This window comes from Pongo pygmaeus, chromosome 9 (genome assembly GCF_028885625.2).
Source record: "Pongo pygmaeus isolate AG05252 chromosome 9, NHGRI_mPonPyg2-v2.0_pri, whole genome shotgun sequence".
Classification (NCBI taxonomy): Eukaryota; Metazoa; Chordata; class Mammalia; order Primates; family Hominidae; genus Pongo; species Pongo pygmaeus.
Genome location: NC_072382.2, coordinates 12,643,973 through 12,659,886, shown reverse-complemented (window position 1 = coordinate 12,659,886; position 15,914 = coordinate 12,643,973). Strand labels below are relative to the sequence as shown.

Sequence of the window (15,914 nt, the reverse complement as noted above, 5' to 3'; positions counted from 1 at the left end):
TGCCAGGTTAATTTTTGTAGTTTTAGTAGAGGTAGGGTTTCACCATATTGGTCAAGCTGGTCTCGCACTCCTGACCTCAGGTGATCTGCCTGTCTCAGCCTCCCAAAGTGCTGGGATTACTGGCATGAGCCACCACGCCCGGCCAATTCTTGCTGTTGTGGTTAGCTATGTTCTATAAAGTTGCCACAAACACTGACTTAGTGAATACTGAACCATTCTTTCTTCTTCTTTTTTTTTTTGGCAGGTTTCAAAAACTCGCTTTATTCCAATGTGAAATGAAGACATGATGGTTTAAAAACAAGAAAAGTTATTGAACAACTGTGAGGATGCTTTGCTTGCTAGCTCACATCCACCGCCTTTGAAACAACATGCCTGGACAGACCACACCCATAAGCAGCTCTCTGCAAAGACCCAGGCAGATGCCCCAGCTCCCTCCAGCTCACAAGGCAGCCATCTACTCCCCCATCAGAGCTCCAACAGCAGGCACAGAGAAGAAGCATGGGCAGCGGGGAGGGGAAGCAGTGGGGCCTGTGGGGGCCCCCGCCACCCACAGAGCTAGTTCTCTGTAGAAGGTGCTGCGTGGCAAGGACCAGGACAGGAACTGCGCTATGGAGAGCTGACATCACTTCTGCATCTTTAACTTTCCCCAGGAGGCTGAGGCAGGAGGATCACTTGAGCCCAGGAGATCAAGGCTGCAGTGAGCTGTAATCGCACCACTACACTCCAGCCTGGGCAGCAGATGGAGACCCTGTCTCAATCCATCAATCAATAGAAAATTGGTAGCAAATACACGGTCTCATTTTACACTGGGATTACAAGAGCCCACAAGTGCTTAAAGGCCATATTTCAGCACCCCAGATCACAACCCCCAGCCCTCTCCCAGATGTGGCCAACAGCCTGGCTAACAGAATGCTTCCTCAGTGGCCCCAGGACGCACTGCGACTTTACCAAAGGCACGGCGCTTACCTGGATGAGGAGGTTGCTCTCTTCCATGTTGCCATACTTCAGCTGGTAGGGTTTGTATGGATCATACACAGCATCCACCAGCTCCGTGACTTTTACCCGATTGTGTTCATCTTTAGGGAATCAGAAATGTAAACCATAATGAACAAAGAATCTGAAATTAACTGTGGGAAAGCAACAATCAAGAGGCGCGCTACTAGAACTTTCCCCGTTTGATCTCCAGAGGGGACTACATTTTGTTAAGCAGCTTTTATCATTCATGGAAGCTTCTCCTACAATCAGTTCAGCAAATATCTGGATAAATTTGGGCTTTGCACATTGTTTGCCTAAAGCACTATTAAAGACACCAGCCCCCTGAATCCCATGACCCATCATGGATAAGAATCCCTTCAAAAGATAACCCTCATTGGCCGGGCGCAGTGGCTCACGCTTGTAATCCCAACACTTTGGGAGGCCGAGGCGGGCAGATCAACTGAGGTCAGAAGTTTGAGACCAGCTTGACCAACATGGAGAAACCGAAACACTGTCTCTACTAAAAATACAAAATTAGCTGGGCATGGTGGCACATGCCTGTAATCCCAGCTACTCGGGAGGCTGGGGCAGGAGAATCACTTGAACCCAGGAGGCGGAAGTTGTGGTGAGCTGAGATCACACCATTGCACTCCAGCCTGGGCAACAACAGCGAGACTCCATCTCAAAAAAATAAAATAAAATAACCCTCATCAAGGTCAGGTTCAAGAATTGCCACAGAGGCCGGGCGCGGTGGCTCACACTTGTAATCCCGGAACTTTGGGAGGCCGAGGTGAGCGGATTACTTGAGGTCAGGAGTTTGAGACCAACCCTGGCCAATATTGTGAAACCCCGTCTCTACTAAAAATACAAAAAAAATTTAGCTGGGCATGGTAGCACGCACCTGTGGTCCCAGCTACCTGGGAGACTGAGGCAAGAGAATTGCTTGAACCTGGCAAGCCGAGATTATACCACTGCACTCCAGCCTGGGCGACAGAGCGAGACTCTGTCTCAAAACAAAAACAAAAAACAAAAGGATACCCCATAGGCCAGGCATTCCAAAAATTCCTACGTTCAACCACATAAAAATGTAAAACACGCTGTATCAGAATGTAAATGTGCATATTCTACAACACAGTAATTCAATTCCTGAAAATCATCTCAAAGAAATCAACAAATACACAGAGATAGAAGGATGTTCATGGAAACATGGCTCAGAATCAGAAAGCTTTGGACACAGTCTCAACAGGGGATTAGTAAATGTAATAGCCTACTTACTGGTATCCTCACATCCTTCTGGTCCCCTCCTTCAGCTCGTTTTATTATTACTTCTACAGCCTTATCCTCCTTCCCTCTTCCTCTAGCTCCCAGCCTTCTCTCAGTTCCTAAAAGCTTCCTTCTGTTCAAATGCTGATCCTCTGTCTGGAAGGACCGGCTTCGTCCCTTCCCCTCTTCATCTAGTTAACTCCTACTTCTCCTTCAATACTCACTCAGCTAAAGTCTGCTGCTCTTGATTTCTGGCACCAATTTTACAAGGTTTTGTAGAGATTAGGTAAAGTAATGTGGGTCTAACGTGGTAATAATCAAATCTGCACATGTATAGAATCCAAAGTGTTATTTCTTTTTTCTTTTTCTTTTTTCTTCGAGACAGGATCTCACTCAGTTCCCCAGACTAAGGTGCAGTGGTCCAACCATAGGTCACCACTGCCTTGGCCTCCCAGGCTCAAGAGATCTCCCCACCCCAGCCTCCTGAGTAGCTAGTACTACAGGTGTGTGCCACTATACCTGGCTAATTTTTTTTTTTGTTTTCGTAGAGATGGGGTCTATGTTGCCAGAGCTGATCTTAAACTCCTGGACTCAAATGACTCCCCCACCTTGGCCTCCCAAAGTGCTGAGATTACAGGTGTGAGCCCCCATGCCTGGCCCAAAATGCTGTTTCTGAATGGTGGGTTGAGAATGATTTCTTTTTCCTTCCTTGTTTTTTCCTAGACTTTTCTATAATGATAAAGTCAAACTAAATTTTTTAAAATTTACTTTATATTGCATAATCTTTTATATTTTGAATTGTATTAGGTACATGTATTAACTATTAAAATAATAGAAAAAATGTTAAAGGTAAAATTAAAAGTTAGGCAATATATTTACAACATATTTGATAAACAATGGTAAAAATTCCTCACTATATAAGGATCTTTCAGGAATATGCACCAAATTTGTAACAGTGGTTAAAGTGGGATTATAGGAGAGTTATTTTGTGTCACAGATTTCTATATCATTAATTCTTATAATACATATTTTGTTGCTTTTTATAATATATTTAATAATATATTACTTTAAATAAATTGCTCTTACAAATTAACCAGAAATAGGTTAAACTCCCAAACAGAATAACAGGCTAAAGAATAAGCAATTCAAAAGAGAAAACATACTTTTTATCATGTAACTTTCAAACTTGCTAATAACCAAAGTGAAAAACTAAAATGATATATCAGTAATTGTCTAAGAACCTGGCAATGACAGGAGAAAAAAAGAATCTAGTGCTGGTGAGTGGATGGGAACACAGGCACCTTCGTTCACTACTGATAGATACAAAAACAGGTCTAAAGAACAAAATGTGTCAGGAGGCTGAGGAAGGAGAATGGCATGAATCCAGGAGGTAGAGAGGCTGCAGTGAGCCGAAATCGCGCCACTGCACTCCCGCCTGGGCAACAGAGCGAGACTCCATCTCAAAAAAAAAAAAAAAAAAAAGAACAAAATGTGACAAGTATCTTCAAATTTTTCATTTCTGAGCAACTGCAAATTTAAACTTATCCTAAGGAATAATCAGAGCTAGGCTCAAAAACGAATGTATAAAACAGTTCATTATAGTTTTATATATCATAGTGATTAAAAATGGTAGTAAATTGGCCAGGTGTGGTAGCTCACACCTGTAATCCCAGCACTTTGAGGCCAAGGCAGGAGAATCACTTGAGCCTAGGAGTTTGAGATCAGCCCGAGCAAAATAGGAAGACCCTGTCTCTACAAAAAATTTTAAAAAATGAGTCAGCCTTGGTGGCATGTGCCTGTGGTCTCAACTACTCAGGAGACTGAGTTCACAGAATCACTTGAGCCCAGAAGGTTCAAGGCTACAGTAAGCTGTGATAGTGTCACTGCACTCTAACCTGGGCAACAGAGCAAGACCCTGTCTCAAAAAAACAAAAAAAAATAAAGACAACAAAACTATGTCTTAGGAAAACATTTAATGACATAAGAAAATGCCCATTATATTATTTTGAGCATTGCAAAAAATGAAAATATAAGACTGTCTACAACCAATATTTTAAGATATTTTGTATATATTATATAACATATATTATTACATGTAAATATATAAAAGTATATAATATATTTAATATATATCATGTATTTATTACATAATGTTTATATGGTAGATATTAAGCATTTATATTAATATTTGTGAACAATGTATATTTATATTTGTATTACCAGAAGCAAATAATGTTGGTGGCTCTGACTGATGAGTTTATGGATTGTTCTTGCTCTCTTTTTATTTTTATTTTTGTGTGTGTTTCCAAAGAATTTTTAAGTTAAAAGAAAAACTAAAACCCTTTTGGAAAACCTCAGGGAGAATCATTAGTAATCTAGGTCAGGTGTGGTGGCTCACGCCTGTAATCTCAGCACTTTGGGAGGCCAAGATGGGCGGATTGCTTGAGGTAAAGAGTTTGAGACCAGCCTGGCCAACATGGTGAAACCTCATCTCTACTAAAAATACAAAAAAATTAGCCAGGTGTGGTAGTGTGGGCCTGTAATCCCAACTACTCAGAAGGCTGAGGCAGGAGAATTGCTTGAACCTGAGAGGCAGAGGTTGCAGTGAGCCAAGATCACGCCATTGCACTCCAGCCTGGGCAACAAAGCAAGTCTCTGTCTCAAAAAAAAAAAAAAAAAAGAAATCTAAAATCCCAGCCGGGCATAGTGGCTCACACCTGCTGTAATCCCAGCACTTCAGGAGGCTGAGGCGGGTCGATCACCTGAGGTCACGAGTTCGAGACCAGCCTGGCCAACATGGCGAAACCCCATCTCTACTAAAAAATACAAAAATTAGCCTGGTGTGGTGGCACACACCTGTAGTCCCAACTACTCAGGAGGCTGAGGCAGGAGAATTGTTTGAACCCAGGAGGTGGAGGTTACAGTAAGCCAAGATCACACCGCTGCACTCCAGCCTAGGCGAGAGTGAGACTCGTCCCATGGCTGACTAGCAAAGCACTTCCAGATCTGTCTCAAGGGTGGTTCTCTTCCCCACTACATCCATCCCCAGGGGAAGGATGCAGCCATTCCTTGCTCCACCTTCGTCCCACTGTGCTGCGGCAACTCGCCTTAGCCCAACTCTCTCAACTCTCCTTAGCCACTTCCACAAAGGCATCACGGTCCCTTGGAAGCTTCCCCATCCACTGGGCCTTTCCCATAACTAAGGCCTGACCTGTGAGCATGCCTAAAACACCGATGAGTCATCAGGAATCCGAACAATAAACACACTCCCTGGAACGTACGAGGCAATTATACACAAATGTAATTAAAGAGAGAATAACTATTAAATAAACCAAGTCAGTGACACACAGCCGCCGAACAGTAGAACAAGGCCTTCCTGAAGCGATTTCCTGATTTGACAGCAACATGCATCACGGGGTCTGTGTTCTTTAAAAATTTATGAAGCTTTTAACATAGACAGCAAAGAGCTTAGAGAGCATCACACACCAGGCACTGTTTACCCAAATGGGAGTAAGGGGTGCTCTGCTCTCAGTCGACCACCGGGGAAAGCCCATTTTCTCTACAACCACCTGTAGTCCTAACACAGCTCCCCTGCCCTGGGACACTTGCTGTTGCTCCTTCAAAAAGCCCCTGTAGGCTGGGCACAGTGGTTCATGCCTGTAATGCCAGCACTTTGGGAGGCCAAGGCGGGCAGATCACCTGAGGTCAGGAGTTCGAGACCAGCCTCAACATGGAGAAACCCAATCTCTACTAAAAATACAAAATTAGGCATGCAGGCATGGTGCTGCATGCCTGTAATTCCAGCTACTTGGGAGGCTGAGGCAGGAGAATTGCTTGAACCTAGGAGGCGGAGGTTGCGGTGAGCCGAGATCGCACCATTGTCCAACCTGGGCAACAAGAGCGAAACTCCATCTCAAAAAAAAAAAAAAAAAAAAAAAAAAAAAAAAAAAAAAAAAGCCCTTGTACCCTATTTGTTCTCTAAAACTGACTTTTGAGGTTGAACTGTCTGAGGCTTTGTGATGACTTCAAAGGATAAGCACACTTGCCTCCTGGTGTAATCTACCTGCCTCACTGTGATGCCTCTTTTATATCCCAAGCCCCGCAGAGGTGTCCATCACTTCCCCAGAGCATGTCAGGCACCCAGGCAGCACTGGAGCCAGGTAAAGATCTTAAACAACTATTTCCTTGATGGCAACGTTTTTTCATGGAAAAGCCCTCCACATCTGCTGAGAAGGAAAACACCGATCCCTTCCATTTCTGTAAAATCAGTCATCTGAAAAGGCAAACAAATCCAGGCCCCAGAAGCTTCAGAAAGAGCGAGTAAAGACAAGCTAGAGAACTGGCAGGAAGGAATGTTTACGTAGGTGGGGGAGCAGTGCCATCTCCAAGCCCTTGGCGAAGTGGGCGGTGGCATCGTAGAACTCCAGCAGCCTGGTGAGCTCCTGCTCGGGCCCTGCCCTCTCCACGCCGTTGCTGAGGCAGGAGGGCAGCGAGGGCATGAGGGCCCCCAGGGTCTGAATCAGCAGCACCATTACCACCTCGTGGGGCTTCTGGAAAACCTGCAGTGAGAGACAGGTGTACCTGCCTTAGCACATGGAGCCAAATAGGAGCCTATCTTTTTTAAAAAAACTTTTTTGAGATGCCAGGCACGGTGGCTTATGCCTGTAATCCCAGCACCTTGGGAGGCCAAGGCAGGTGGATCACTTGAGGCCAGGAGTTCAAGACCAGCTTGGCCAACATGGCGAGACCCTGTCTCTACTAGAAATACAAAAATTAGCGGGGTGTGATGGCGCATGCCTGTAATCCCACCTATTCGGGAAGCAGAGGCAGGAGAATCACTTGAACCCGGGAAGTGCAGGTTGCAGCGAGCCAAGACTGTGCCACTGCACTCTAGCCTGGGTGACAGAGCGAGACTCTGCCTCAAAAAAATAAAAATTAAAATTAAAAACTTTTTTGAGACAGGGTCTCACTCTGCCACCCAGGCTGAAGTGCAGTGGTATAATCATAGCTCACTGCAGGCTTTAACTCCCAGGCTCAAGTGATCTTCCCATCTTAGCCTCCCAAGTAGCTGATACTACAGGAGCACTACCACACCTGACTAATTTTTTATTTTATTTTATTTTTTTGTAGAGACGGGGTCTCACTATGTTGCCCAGGCTAGTCTCAAACTCCTAGCCTCAAGCCATCCTCCTTCCTCAACTTCCCAAGGTGTTAGGATTACAGGTATGAGCCACATCACCTTTTAAAGAAGTATAACTTTTAAAGAAGCTGTCTCCTGGGTCATCTCAAAAGGATCTCCCCTGATAGATGAAAAGTGGTCTAGTTTAGAGCTATAAGCCCAAAGTTTTCCTCATGGCAAATGTGAACATGCTCAGAAAGTAAACTGGCAAGACTTGGAACTTGCAACTTGCCTAGAACAACTGGCAAGTTCATGTCTATCAGTGGCCCCAAGTGTCTAGCTATTTTCAAATCTAACGAACACATTCATGTGGCATTTTTTTGATGGGCGCCAAAAATTAACTAGAGAGAGAACTATGGGCCAGGTGTGGTGGCTCATGCCTGTAATCCCAGCACTTTTGGAGGCCTAGCTAGGTGGATTACTTGAGGTCATGAGTTCGAGACCAGCCTGACCAACATGGTCAAACCCCGTCTCTGCTAAAAACACAAAAAAATTAGCTGGGCATGGTGGTGCATGACTGTAATCCCAGCTACTTGGGAGGCTGAGGCAGGAGGATTGCTTGAACCTGGTAGGTAGAGATTGCAGTGAGCTGAGATGTTGCCACTGCACTCCAGCCTAGGTGACAGAGCAAGACTCTGTCTCAAAAAAAAGAAACAAAGAAAAGAAAAGAACTATAAACCAACATGCCTTATGAATACACATGCAAACATCTTCAAGAAAACACTAGTAAGCTGAGTTCAGCAGCATATTAAAAAACATTGTACACCATGACCAAGTAGGATTCACCCAGCAATGTGAGGATGGTTAAACTAAACAAAAATGAATCAAGGCCGGGCACAGTGGTGGCTCAGCCCTGTAATCCCAGCACCCGGGAGGCCAAAACAGGAGGATCACTTGAAGTTAGGAATTTGAGACCAGCCTCAAAAAATAAAAATATTATAAATCTCTAATTTTTTAAAATGAATCAATGTAATACACCACATTAACAGAATGAAGGGAAAATACATGATCATCTCAATTAATGCAGAAAATATATTTGACAAAATTCCATACCCTTCATGAGAAAAACACTAAACTAGGAATAGAAGGAAACTTCCTCCACATAATAAAGGCCATATATGAAAACCCACAGCTAACGTGATACCCAATGTAAGAGATTGAAAGCTTTTCACCTAAGAACAGGAACAAGATAAGGATGCCTGCTTTTGCCACTCTATTCAACAAAGAACCAGAAGTCCTAGCCAGAGCAATTGGACAAAAAAAAAAAAAAAAAAAAAAAGAAAGAAAGAAAGAAAAGGCATCCAAATTGAAAACAAGAGTTATCTCTGTTCACAGATGACATTATTTTATGTGTAGAAAATCTTAATCCACAAAATACTTTTAGAGTTAATAAACAAACTCAGGACAAGTGCAGAGTGGCTCATGCCTCTAATCCCAACACTTTGGGAGGCTAAGGTGGGAGGATCGCTTGAGCCTAGGAGTTTGGGCAACAAAGCAAGATCCTGTCTCTACAAAAAATGTTCAAAAATTAGCCAGGTGTGGTGGTGTGCACCTGTAGTCCCAGCTACTCGGGAGGCTGAGGTGGGAGAATCACCTGAGCCCAGGAAGTAGAGGCTGCAGTGAGCTGAGATTGCACCACTGCACTCCAGCCTGGGCGAAAGAGCAAAATTCTGTTGCAAAAAAGCAAACAAACAAACAAAAAAAAACCAGGCTAGGCACGGCGGCTCACGCCTGTAATCACAGCAGTTTGGGAGGCCAAGATATGGTGGTGGGCACCTGTAATCCCAGCTACCTGGGAGGCTGAGGCAGAGAATTGCTTGAACTCAGGAGGAGGAGGTTGCAGTGAGCTAAGATAGCGCCACTGCACTCTAGCCTGGGCAACAGAGCGAAACTCTGTCTCAAAAGAAAAAAAAAAAAAACAAAAAACAGCTAAACTGCTGAGGACTCTCCAATTTGTGTTTCTTCCAACCACCTACTGGATGTCACCACTAGGATGCGTCACTCTCACTTGGAATTTAAAAGCAGTCAGAATTGGAATTCATTCTTTTGCCACTGACCTCCCCAGACCTGCTTCCTCCAATTTCTCTGTTTCTGTCAGTAACATCTCCATTCAACCAGGATGAAAACCGCTCTCTGACTCTCTGTTCTTGTGGTCCATTCATCAGTTACCAGGTCCTAACAACTGTTCATTCTTCTTGAACTTCAACATTTCCATCACCATCCTCTACCAAAGGTTCTTACCCGTCTTCAGCATAGGCTCATCAGTTCACCCTCTAGACCACCACCAAATTCATTATTTTTAAATGTTATTTTTAAAATTCAAGGCCTAGCACGGTGGCTCACATCTGTAATCCCAGCACTTTGGGAGGCCGAGGTGGGCAGAGCGCTTGAGGCCAGGAGTTCGAGACCAGCCTGCGCAACATGGTGAAACCCTGTCTCTACTAAAAAATACAAAAATTAGCCGGGCATGGTGGCATGCACCTGCAGTCCCAGCTACTCCAGAGGCTGCAGCATGAGAATCACTTGAACCAGGGAGGCGGAGTTTGCAGTGAGCCCAGATCGTGCCATTGTACTCCAGCCTGACCAACATAGTGAAACCCCATATCTACTAAAAATACAAAAAAAAAAAATTAGCCGGGCGTGGTGGCACACGCCTGTAATCCCAGCTACTCAGGAGGCTGAGGCAGGAGAATTGCTTGAACCCAGGAGGCGGAGGTTGCAGTGAGCCAAGATCATGCCATTGCACTTCAGCCTGGGCGACAGAGCAAGACTCCCTTTCAAAAAAAACTGCTACAACTCAATAATAAAAAGGCAAATAACCTGTTTTTTTTTTTTTTTAATGGACAAAAGACCTGAATAGACATTTCGCACAGGAAGATACACAAATGGCCAATAAGCACGTGAAAAGTTCCTCAACATCCTCAGTCATCAGGGAAATGCAAATAAAAACCACGATGAGATACTACTACACACCCACCAGCATGGCTAAAATTAAAGAGAATGTCAACACCTAATTTTGGCAAGGATGTGGAACAACCAGAACTCTCACACACTGTGTAGGAGTGGAAAAGTACAACCACTTTGAGCAAAGTGGTTGTTTCTTTTCCTTTTTTTGGGGGGGGGACGGAGTCTCACTCTGTCGCCCAGGCTGGAGTGCAATGGTGCGATCTTGGCTCACTGCAACCTCCACCTCCCAGGTTCAAGCGATTCTCCTGTCTCAGCCTCCTGAGTAGCTGGGATTACAGGCATCTGCCACCATGGCTGGCTAATTTTTTGTATTTTTGGTAGAGATGGGCTTTCACCATGTTGGCCAGGCTGGTCTCGAACTCCTGACTTCAGGTTATCCGCCCACCTCGGCCTCCCAAAGTGCTGGGATTACAGGCATGAGCCACCACGCCCAACCATCTTTCTTTTTTTTTGAGACAGGGTCTCACTCTGTCGCCCAGACTGGAGTGCAGTAGAGCAATCATGGCTCACTGAAGCCTCAACTTCCCAGGCTCAGGTGATCCTCCCACCTCAGCCTCCTGAGTTGCTGAGACTACAGGCATGTGCCACCACGCCCAGCTAATTTTTGTATTTTCTGTAGAGACAAGATTTTGCCATATTGCCCAGGTGGGTCTCAAACTTCTGGGCTCAAGCAATCCTCCTGCCTTGGCCTCCCAAAGTGCTGAGATTACAGGTGTGAGCCACCACGCCTGGCTGGGCAGTTTCTTACAAACCTAAACATACACCTACGCTTTGACCCTGCAATTCCACTCCTAGATATTTACCCAAGAGATGGGAAGATGTGTCTACAAAAAAAACCTACAGAACAATATTCAAAGCACCTTTATTCATAATTGCCCAACACTGGAAACATACCAAGTGTCTACCAGTAAGAAGTGTCAACAGGCTAGGTGCAGTGGCTCACGCTTGTAAACCCAGCACCTTTGGGAGGCCGAGGCAGGCGGATCACCTGAGGTCAGGAGTTCGAGACGAGCCTGGCCAGCGTGAAGAAACCCCGTCTCTACTAAAAATACAAAAATTAGCTGGGCATGGTGGTGTGTGCCTGTAATCCCAGCTACTCATGGGGCTGAGGCAAGACAATCACCTGAACCTGGGAGGCGGAGGTTGCAGTGAGCCGAGATCGTGCCACTGCACTCCAGCCTGGGCAACAACAGCAAAACTCCGTCTCAAAAAAAAAAGTGTAAACAAACAGGTATATTCACACCATGTAACAGTATTCAGCAACAGAAAGGAACAAACTAGTGATAACACACAACACGAGCAAATCTCAAAAACACGCTGAGTGAAAGAAGCCTACAAAAGATGAAATGCTGTCTGATTCCATCTAGGTGAAATTCTAAAACACATTAAACTAACTTATGATGGAAAAAATCAGGCCAGTGGTTGCCTTAAGGGTGCTGGTGCACACACCAACCGGGAAGGAGCATGAGGGAACTTTCCAGGGCGATGGTGATATGGATGTTCTGGATCCTGAAAGGGGATTAGGTTACCCAGGCATTTGTAGTTGTCAAATGAATGGGATGGCATATTTAAGATCACTATGGCTGGGTGCAGTGGTTCACTCCTGTAATCCCAGCACTTTGGGAGGCGTGCGGCCCAACAGTGGGAGGATCATTTGAGCCCAGGAGTTCAAGACCAGCTTGGGCAACATGGCAAAACCCTGTCTCCACAAAAAATACAAAAGTTAGTTGGGTGTGGTGGCGCGCACCTGTAGTCCCAGTACTCAGGAGGCTGAGAGCGGAGGATCACCTGAGCCCAGGGAGGTCCAGGCTGCAGTGAGCCATGATCATGCCACCGTACTCCAGCGGGGAATATAGGGCAAGACCCTGTTTCAGAAAAAAAAAAAAAAAAAGATTGTATTTCACAACTTTACCTAAAAAAATGTAAGTAAACATTGAACTCTAGTTAATAATATGTATGGTCTGAAGTGAATGAAGTTTGCAACTTACTCCATTTTTTTTTTTTGAGATGGATTCTCGCTCTGTTGCCCAGGCTGGAGTGCAGTGGCACAATCTTGGCTCACAGCAACCTCCACTTCCCAGGTTCAAGCGATTCTCCTGCCTCAGCCTCCCGAGTAGCTGGGATTACAGGTGCCTGCCACCACGGCTAGCTAATTTTGTATTTTTAGTAGAGATGGGGTTTCACCATGTTAGCCAGGCTGGTCTCGAATTCCTGACCTCAGGTGGTGTTCCTGCCTCGGCCTCCCAAAGTGCTGGGATTACAGGTGTGAGACACCACACCCAGTCTTGTAACTTGTTCTGAAATGAGTAAAAAAAATAAGATGATTGACTGGGCACTTTGGCTCACATCTGTAATCCTAGCACTTTGGGAGGCTGAGGCGGGAAGATCACTTGAGCCCAGGAGTTCAGCACCAGCCTGGGCAACATAGTGAGATCCCATTTCTGTTTAATTTAATATTTTTATATAAAAAAGAATACAAATAAAAATAATTTTAAAAAATAAGATGGATTAATGAACAGACAGAGACAGGGATAGAGGGGCAGATTTGCAATAAAGCAAATAGAGCAAAATGCACACTGTACAACGTAGGAGGTGGCTACATGGGTATTCACTGTACAATTCCTTCAACATTTTTATATATTGGAAATTTCTCATATGAAAATGCTAAGGGGAAAAATCTGAAGGAGACACATGTGCCCTGGCTCCTGTGTGCTATAGCGACCTTCAGGAGGGGACAGCCCAGCTATTATGTTTACTTACATCCTGAAAAGAAAATGGGCCACAGGCCAACAGTATAAATCAGCAGAAACTCATGTCTCCCAAAATCTAGGATGAGGCCCAAAGAGAAGTCTGAGAAGTCTAAATTCTTTTTCTTAGATGACGAAAGGCATTCGTATGTATGGACATGAACTGTTTTTATCCTTTTGATACAAGAAGTAGTAGAAGAGGCAAGAACACATGAATAATTTTTTTCTTGGCCGGGCACAGTGGCTCATGCCTGTAATCCCAGCACTTTTGGAGGCCAAGGTGGGTGGTCATTTGAGGTCAGGAGTTCGAGACCAGCCCAGCCAACATGGTGAAACCCCATCTGTACTAAAAACACAAAAATTAGCTGGGCATGGTGGCGGATGCCTGTAATCCCAGCTACTCAGGAGGCTGAGGCAGGAGAATCGTTTGAACCAGAGAGGTGGAGGTTGCAGGGAGCCGAGATTGTGTCCCTGCACTCCAGTCTGGGTGACGGAGCAAGACTCTGTCCGAAGGAAAAAAAAAAAAAAAGAAATATTCTTCTTAAGAAAAATAAAATAAAGTCAGGCGTGGTGGCTCATGCCTGTAATCCCAGCACTTTGGGAGGCCAAAGTGGGAGGATTACTTGAGGCCAGGAGTTGGAGACCAGCCTGGGCAACACAGTGAGATCCTTATCTCTACAAAAAAAAAGTTTTTAATTAGCCAGGCATGGTGGCACACACGTGTATTCCTAGCTACTTGAAAGGCTAAGGCAGGAGGACAGCTTGAACCCAGGAGGCCGAGGCTGCAGTGAGCCATGATCATGCCACTGCACTCTAGCCTGCATGACAGAGCAAGACTCTGTCTCAAACAAAACAAAACAAAATCCTAAGAATGAATTAGGTTAATTCAAGGAAAAAGAACAAGGATGGAGAAAAGCGCTTTAACCAACAACTTGAATGACATGACCTGGTATAAGGAATTCTCTCCAACCTTAGTCAAGTTCATTCCAGCAAATGACTGATGAACATCTGAAGAGTGATTCACAACCATTGTAAAAAATAAAATATGGGGAATGTGACACTAAACCACTTGTAGATGACCTGCTTCTAGGTTGGGGTTTCATACATAGCAGAACAGCTCCCTCACTGCAATCTATTTCAATAGCTCTCTATCTGAGTGCTATTGAAAATCGGCCCTCAACACAAGGGTTTGGAAAAAAAAAAAAAAAGAAATAAGAAAAAAATAAACAAATAAAATAAGCCACACTAGAAACAGGCCCAGTAAGTCATTACTGCGAAGTAAGACAGGCTCTTCTCCTGCTTACAAGAGGTTCCACTGTGCCTCCTGTCTCAAGGCAAGAGAACAATGGTTTAAAACCTTTATGGCTGGAAATGCCTAGAGACTTGAGGAAAGTAAATGATGGAAAGTTGCCACTTGAAACAAAGTTCCTCTGTCTCTCCTCACTCCTAGTCAAGGGGTACCTTTAAAATTATCTCTTCCCCTACTTCTTGGTGTATCATGAGAACAAGGGAGACTCACTTCAGGTAGGTAAATTTTACCTGAAGTAAAGATAAAAACATTCCTGTTCATTCAAACACCACCTGACCAGGGGCCTCCTGCTTTTAGATGGGAAGAAAATGGTCTTCAGGAATTCCACAGGCTCCCTTGTTGGACAACAGGCGGCACTGTCACATTAGGTCCTATTTAAGTTATAGATAAGAGTGGTAAGAAGAGTTTCAGTGGAGACCTAAAGATTTCACTGACGTGGGTTTCTAAGCTTATCTTTTATTTTTAAACTTAAACCATTTAACTGGTTATCATTTTGTTTTTCTTTTGTTGTTGTTTGTTTGTTTGTTTGAGACAGTCTTGCTTGCTCTGTTGTCCAGGCTGAAGTGTAGTGGTGCGATCATAGTCACTGTGGCCTCCACCTCCTGGACGTAAGCAATCTTCCTGCCTCAGCCTCCTTAGTAATTGTGCCACCACACCTGGCTAACTTTTGCATTTTTTGTAGAGTTGGGGTTTCACCGTGTTGGCCAGGCTGGTCTCGAACTTCTAGGCTCAAACGATCCGCCCACTTCGACCTTCCAAAGTGTGGTGATTACAAGTGTAAGCCACCGCACCTGGCCTAACTGGTTATTTTTTAACCTCTTGAATGACAGCAACAAATGGGGAAGTTCTTTGAGCCGTGCTCTGCAGTTGAGGGTGGCCACTCCCGAGGCAGTCACCCGTTCCCTTGTCACCACAGACTCTGTTCTCCCTAGAACAAAAATGAGCTGTTACCTGTGTAGCCCACTAGATTTGTGTGTGCCAAGCACCAAGCAAGGCGTCATAGAGTCCAGTAAGCTGCCGGTCCAGGGTTAGGTCACTTTGACACAGCTCTTGCCAGGCTGCTAAAAGCTGCACCTGCAGAGACAGAACAAAGGGAACCTTATTGGGTACGTCAACATAGATTGCCTGCGAACACTGCCCTGCCCTGCTACCCAGAGTAATCACGGATTGCTCAATGGGCTCACTGGGCAGCCCAGCGAGGTCCATCCACTTCAAAGAAAGGCAGGAAAAAAAAAAACATTTGCAGTTATCTGCACTGATTCACAGCTTTAATCTGTCACCCGGTGGATGTAATCCCCTCTCCATTTATCCTGCCCTAAAAACATGTAATGTGCAACCACTTGGCACACCATCACTCTTCTGAATAGACGTCGGGGCAAGAGCGGGCAGATGTGTGTGTTTAAGCTTCATGTCCTAACATCACTGCTTAAAAGACACAGAGCACTGGACTTGAAGGAATTAAGGTCAGTTCAGG

At 44.8% G+C, this 15,914-nt stretch overlaps 1 protein-coding gene across 1 annotated transcript in view; it reads right to left on the bottom strand.

The window, feature by feature from the left end:
• Positions 1–653: 653 nt before the first annotated feature.
• The window catches only part of LOC129027227 (conserved oligomeric Golgi complex subunit 7-like), a 34,294-nt gene continuing 19,033 nt past the window's right edge, over positions 654–15,914 (bottom strand). The window contains 3 exon segments of the mRNA XM_054473868.2: positions 654–1,076; positions 6,599–6,797; positions 15,392–15,514. Of these exon segments, the coding sequence (XP_054329843.1) occupies positions 847–1,076; positions 6,599–6,797; positions 15,392–15,514 (552 nt within the window). The 3' untranslated portion in view covers positions 654–846.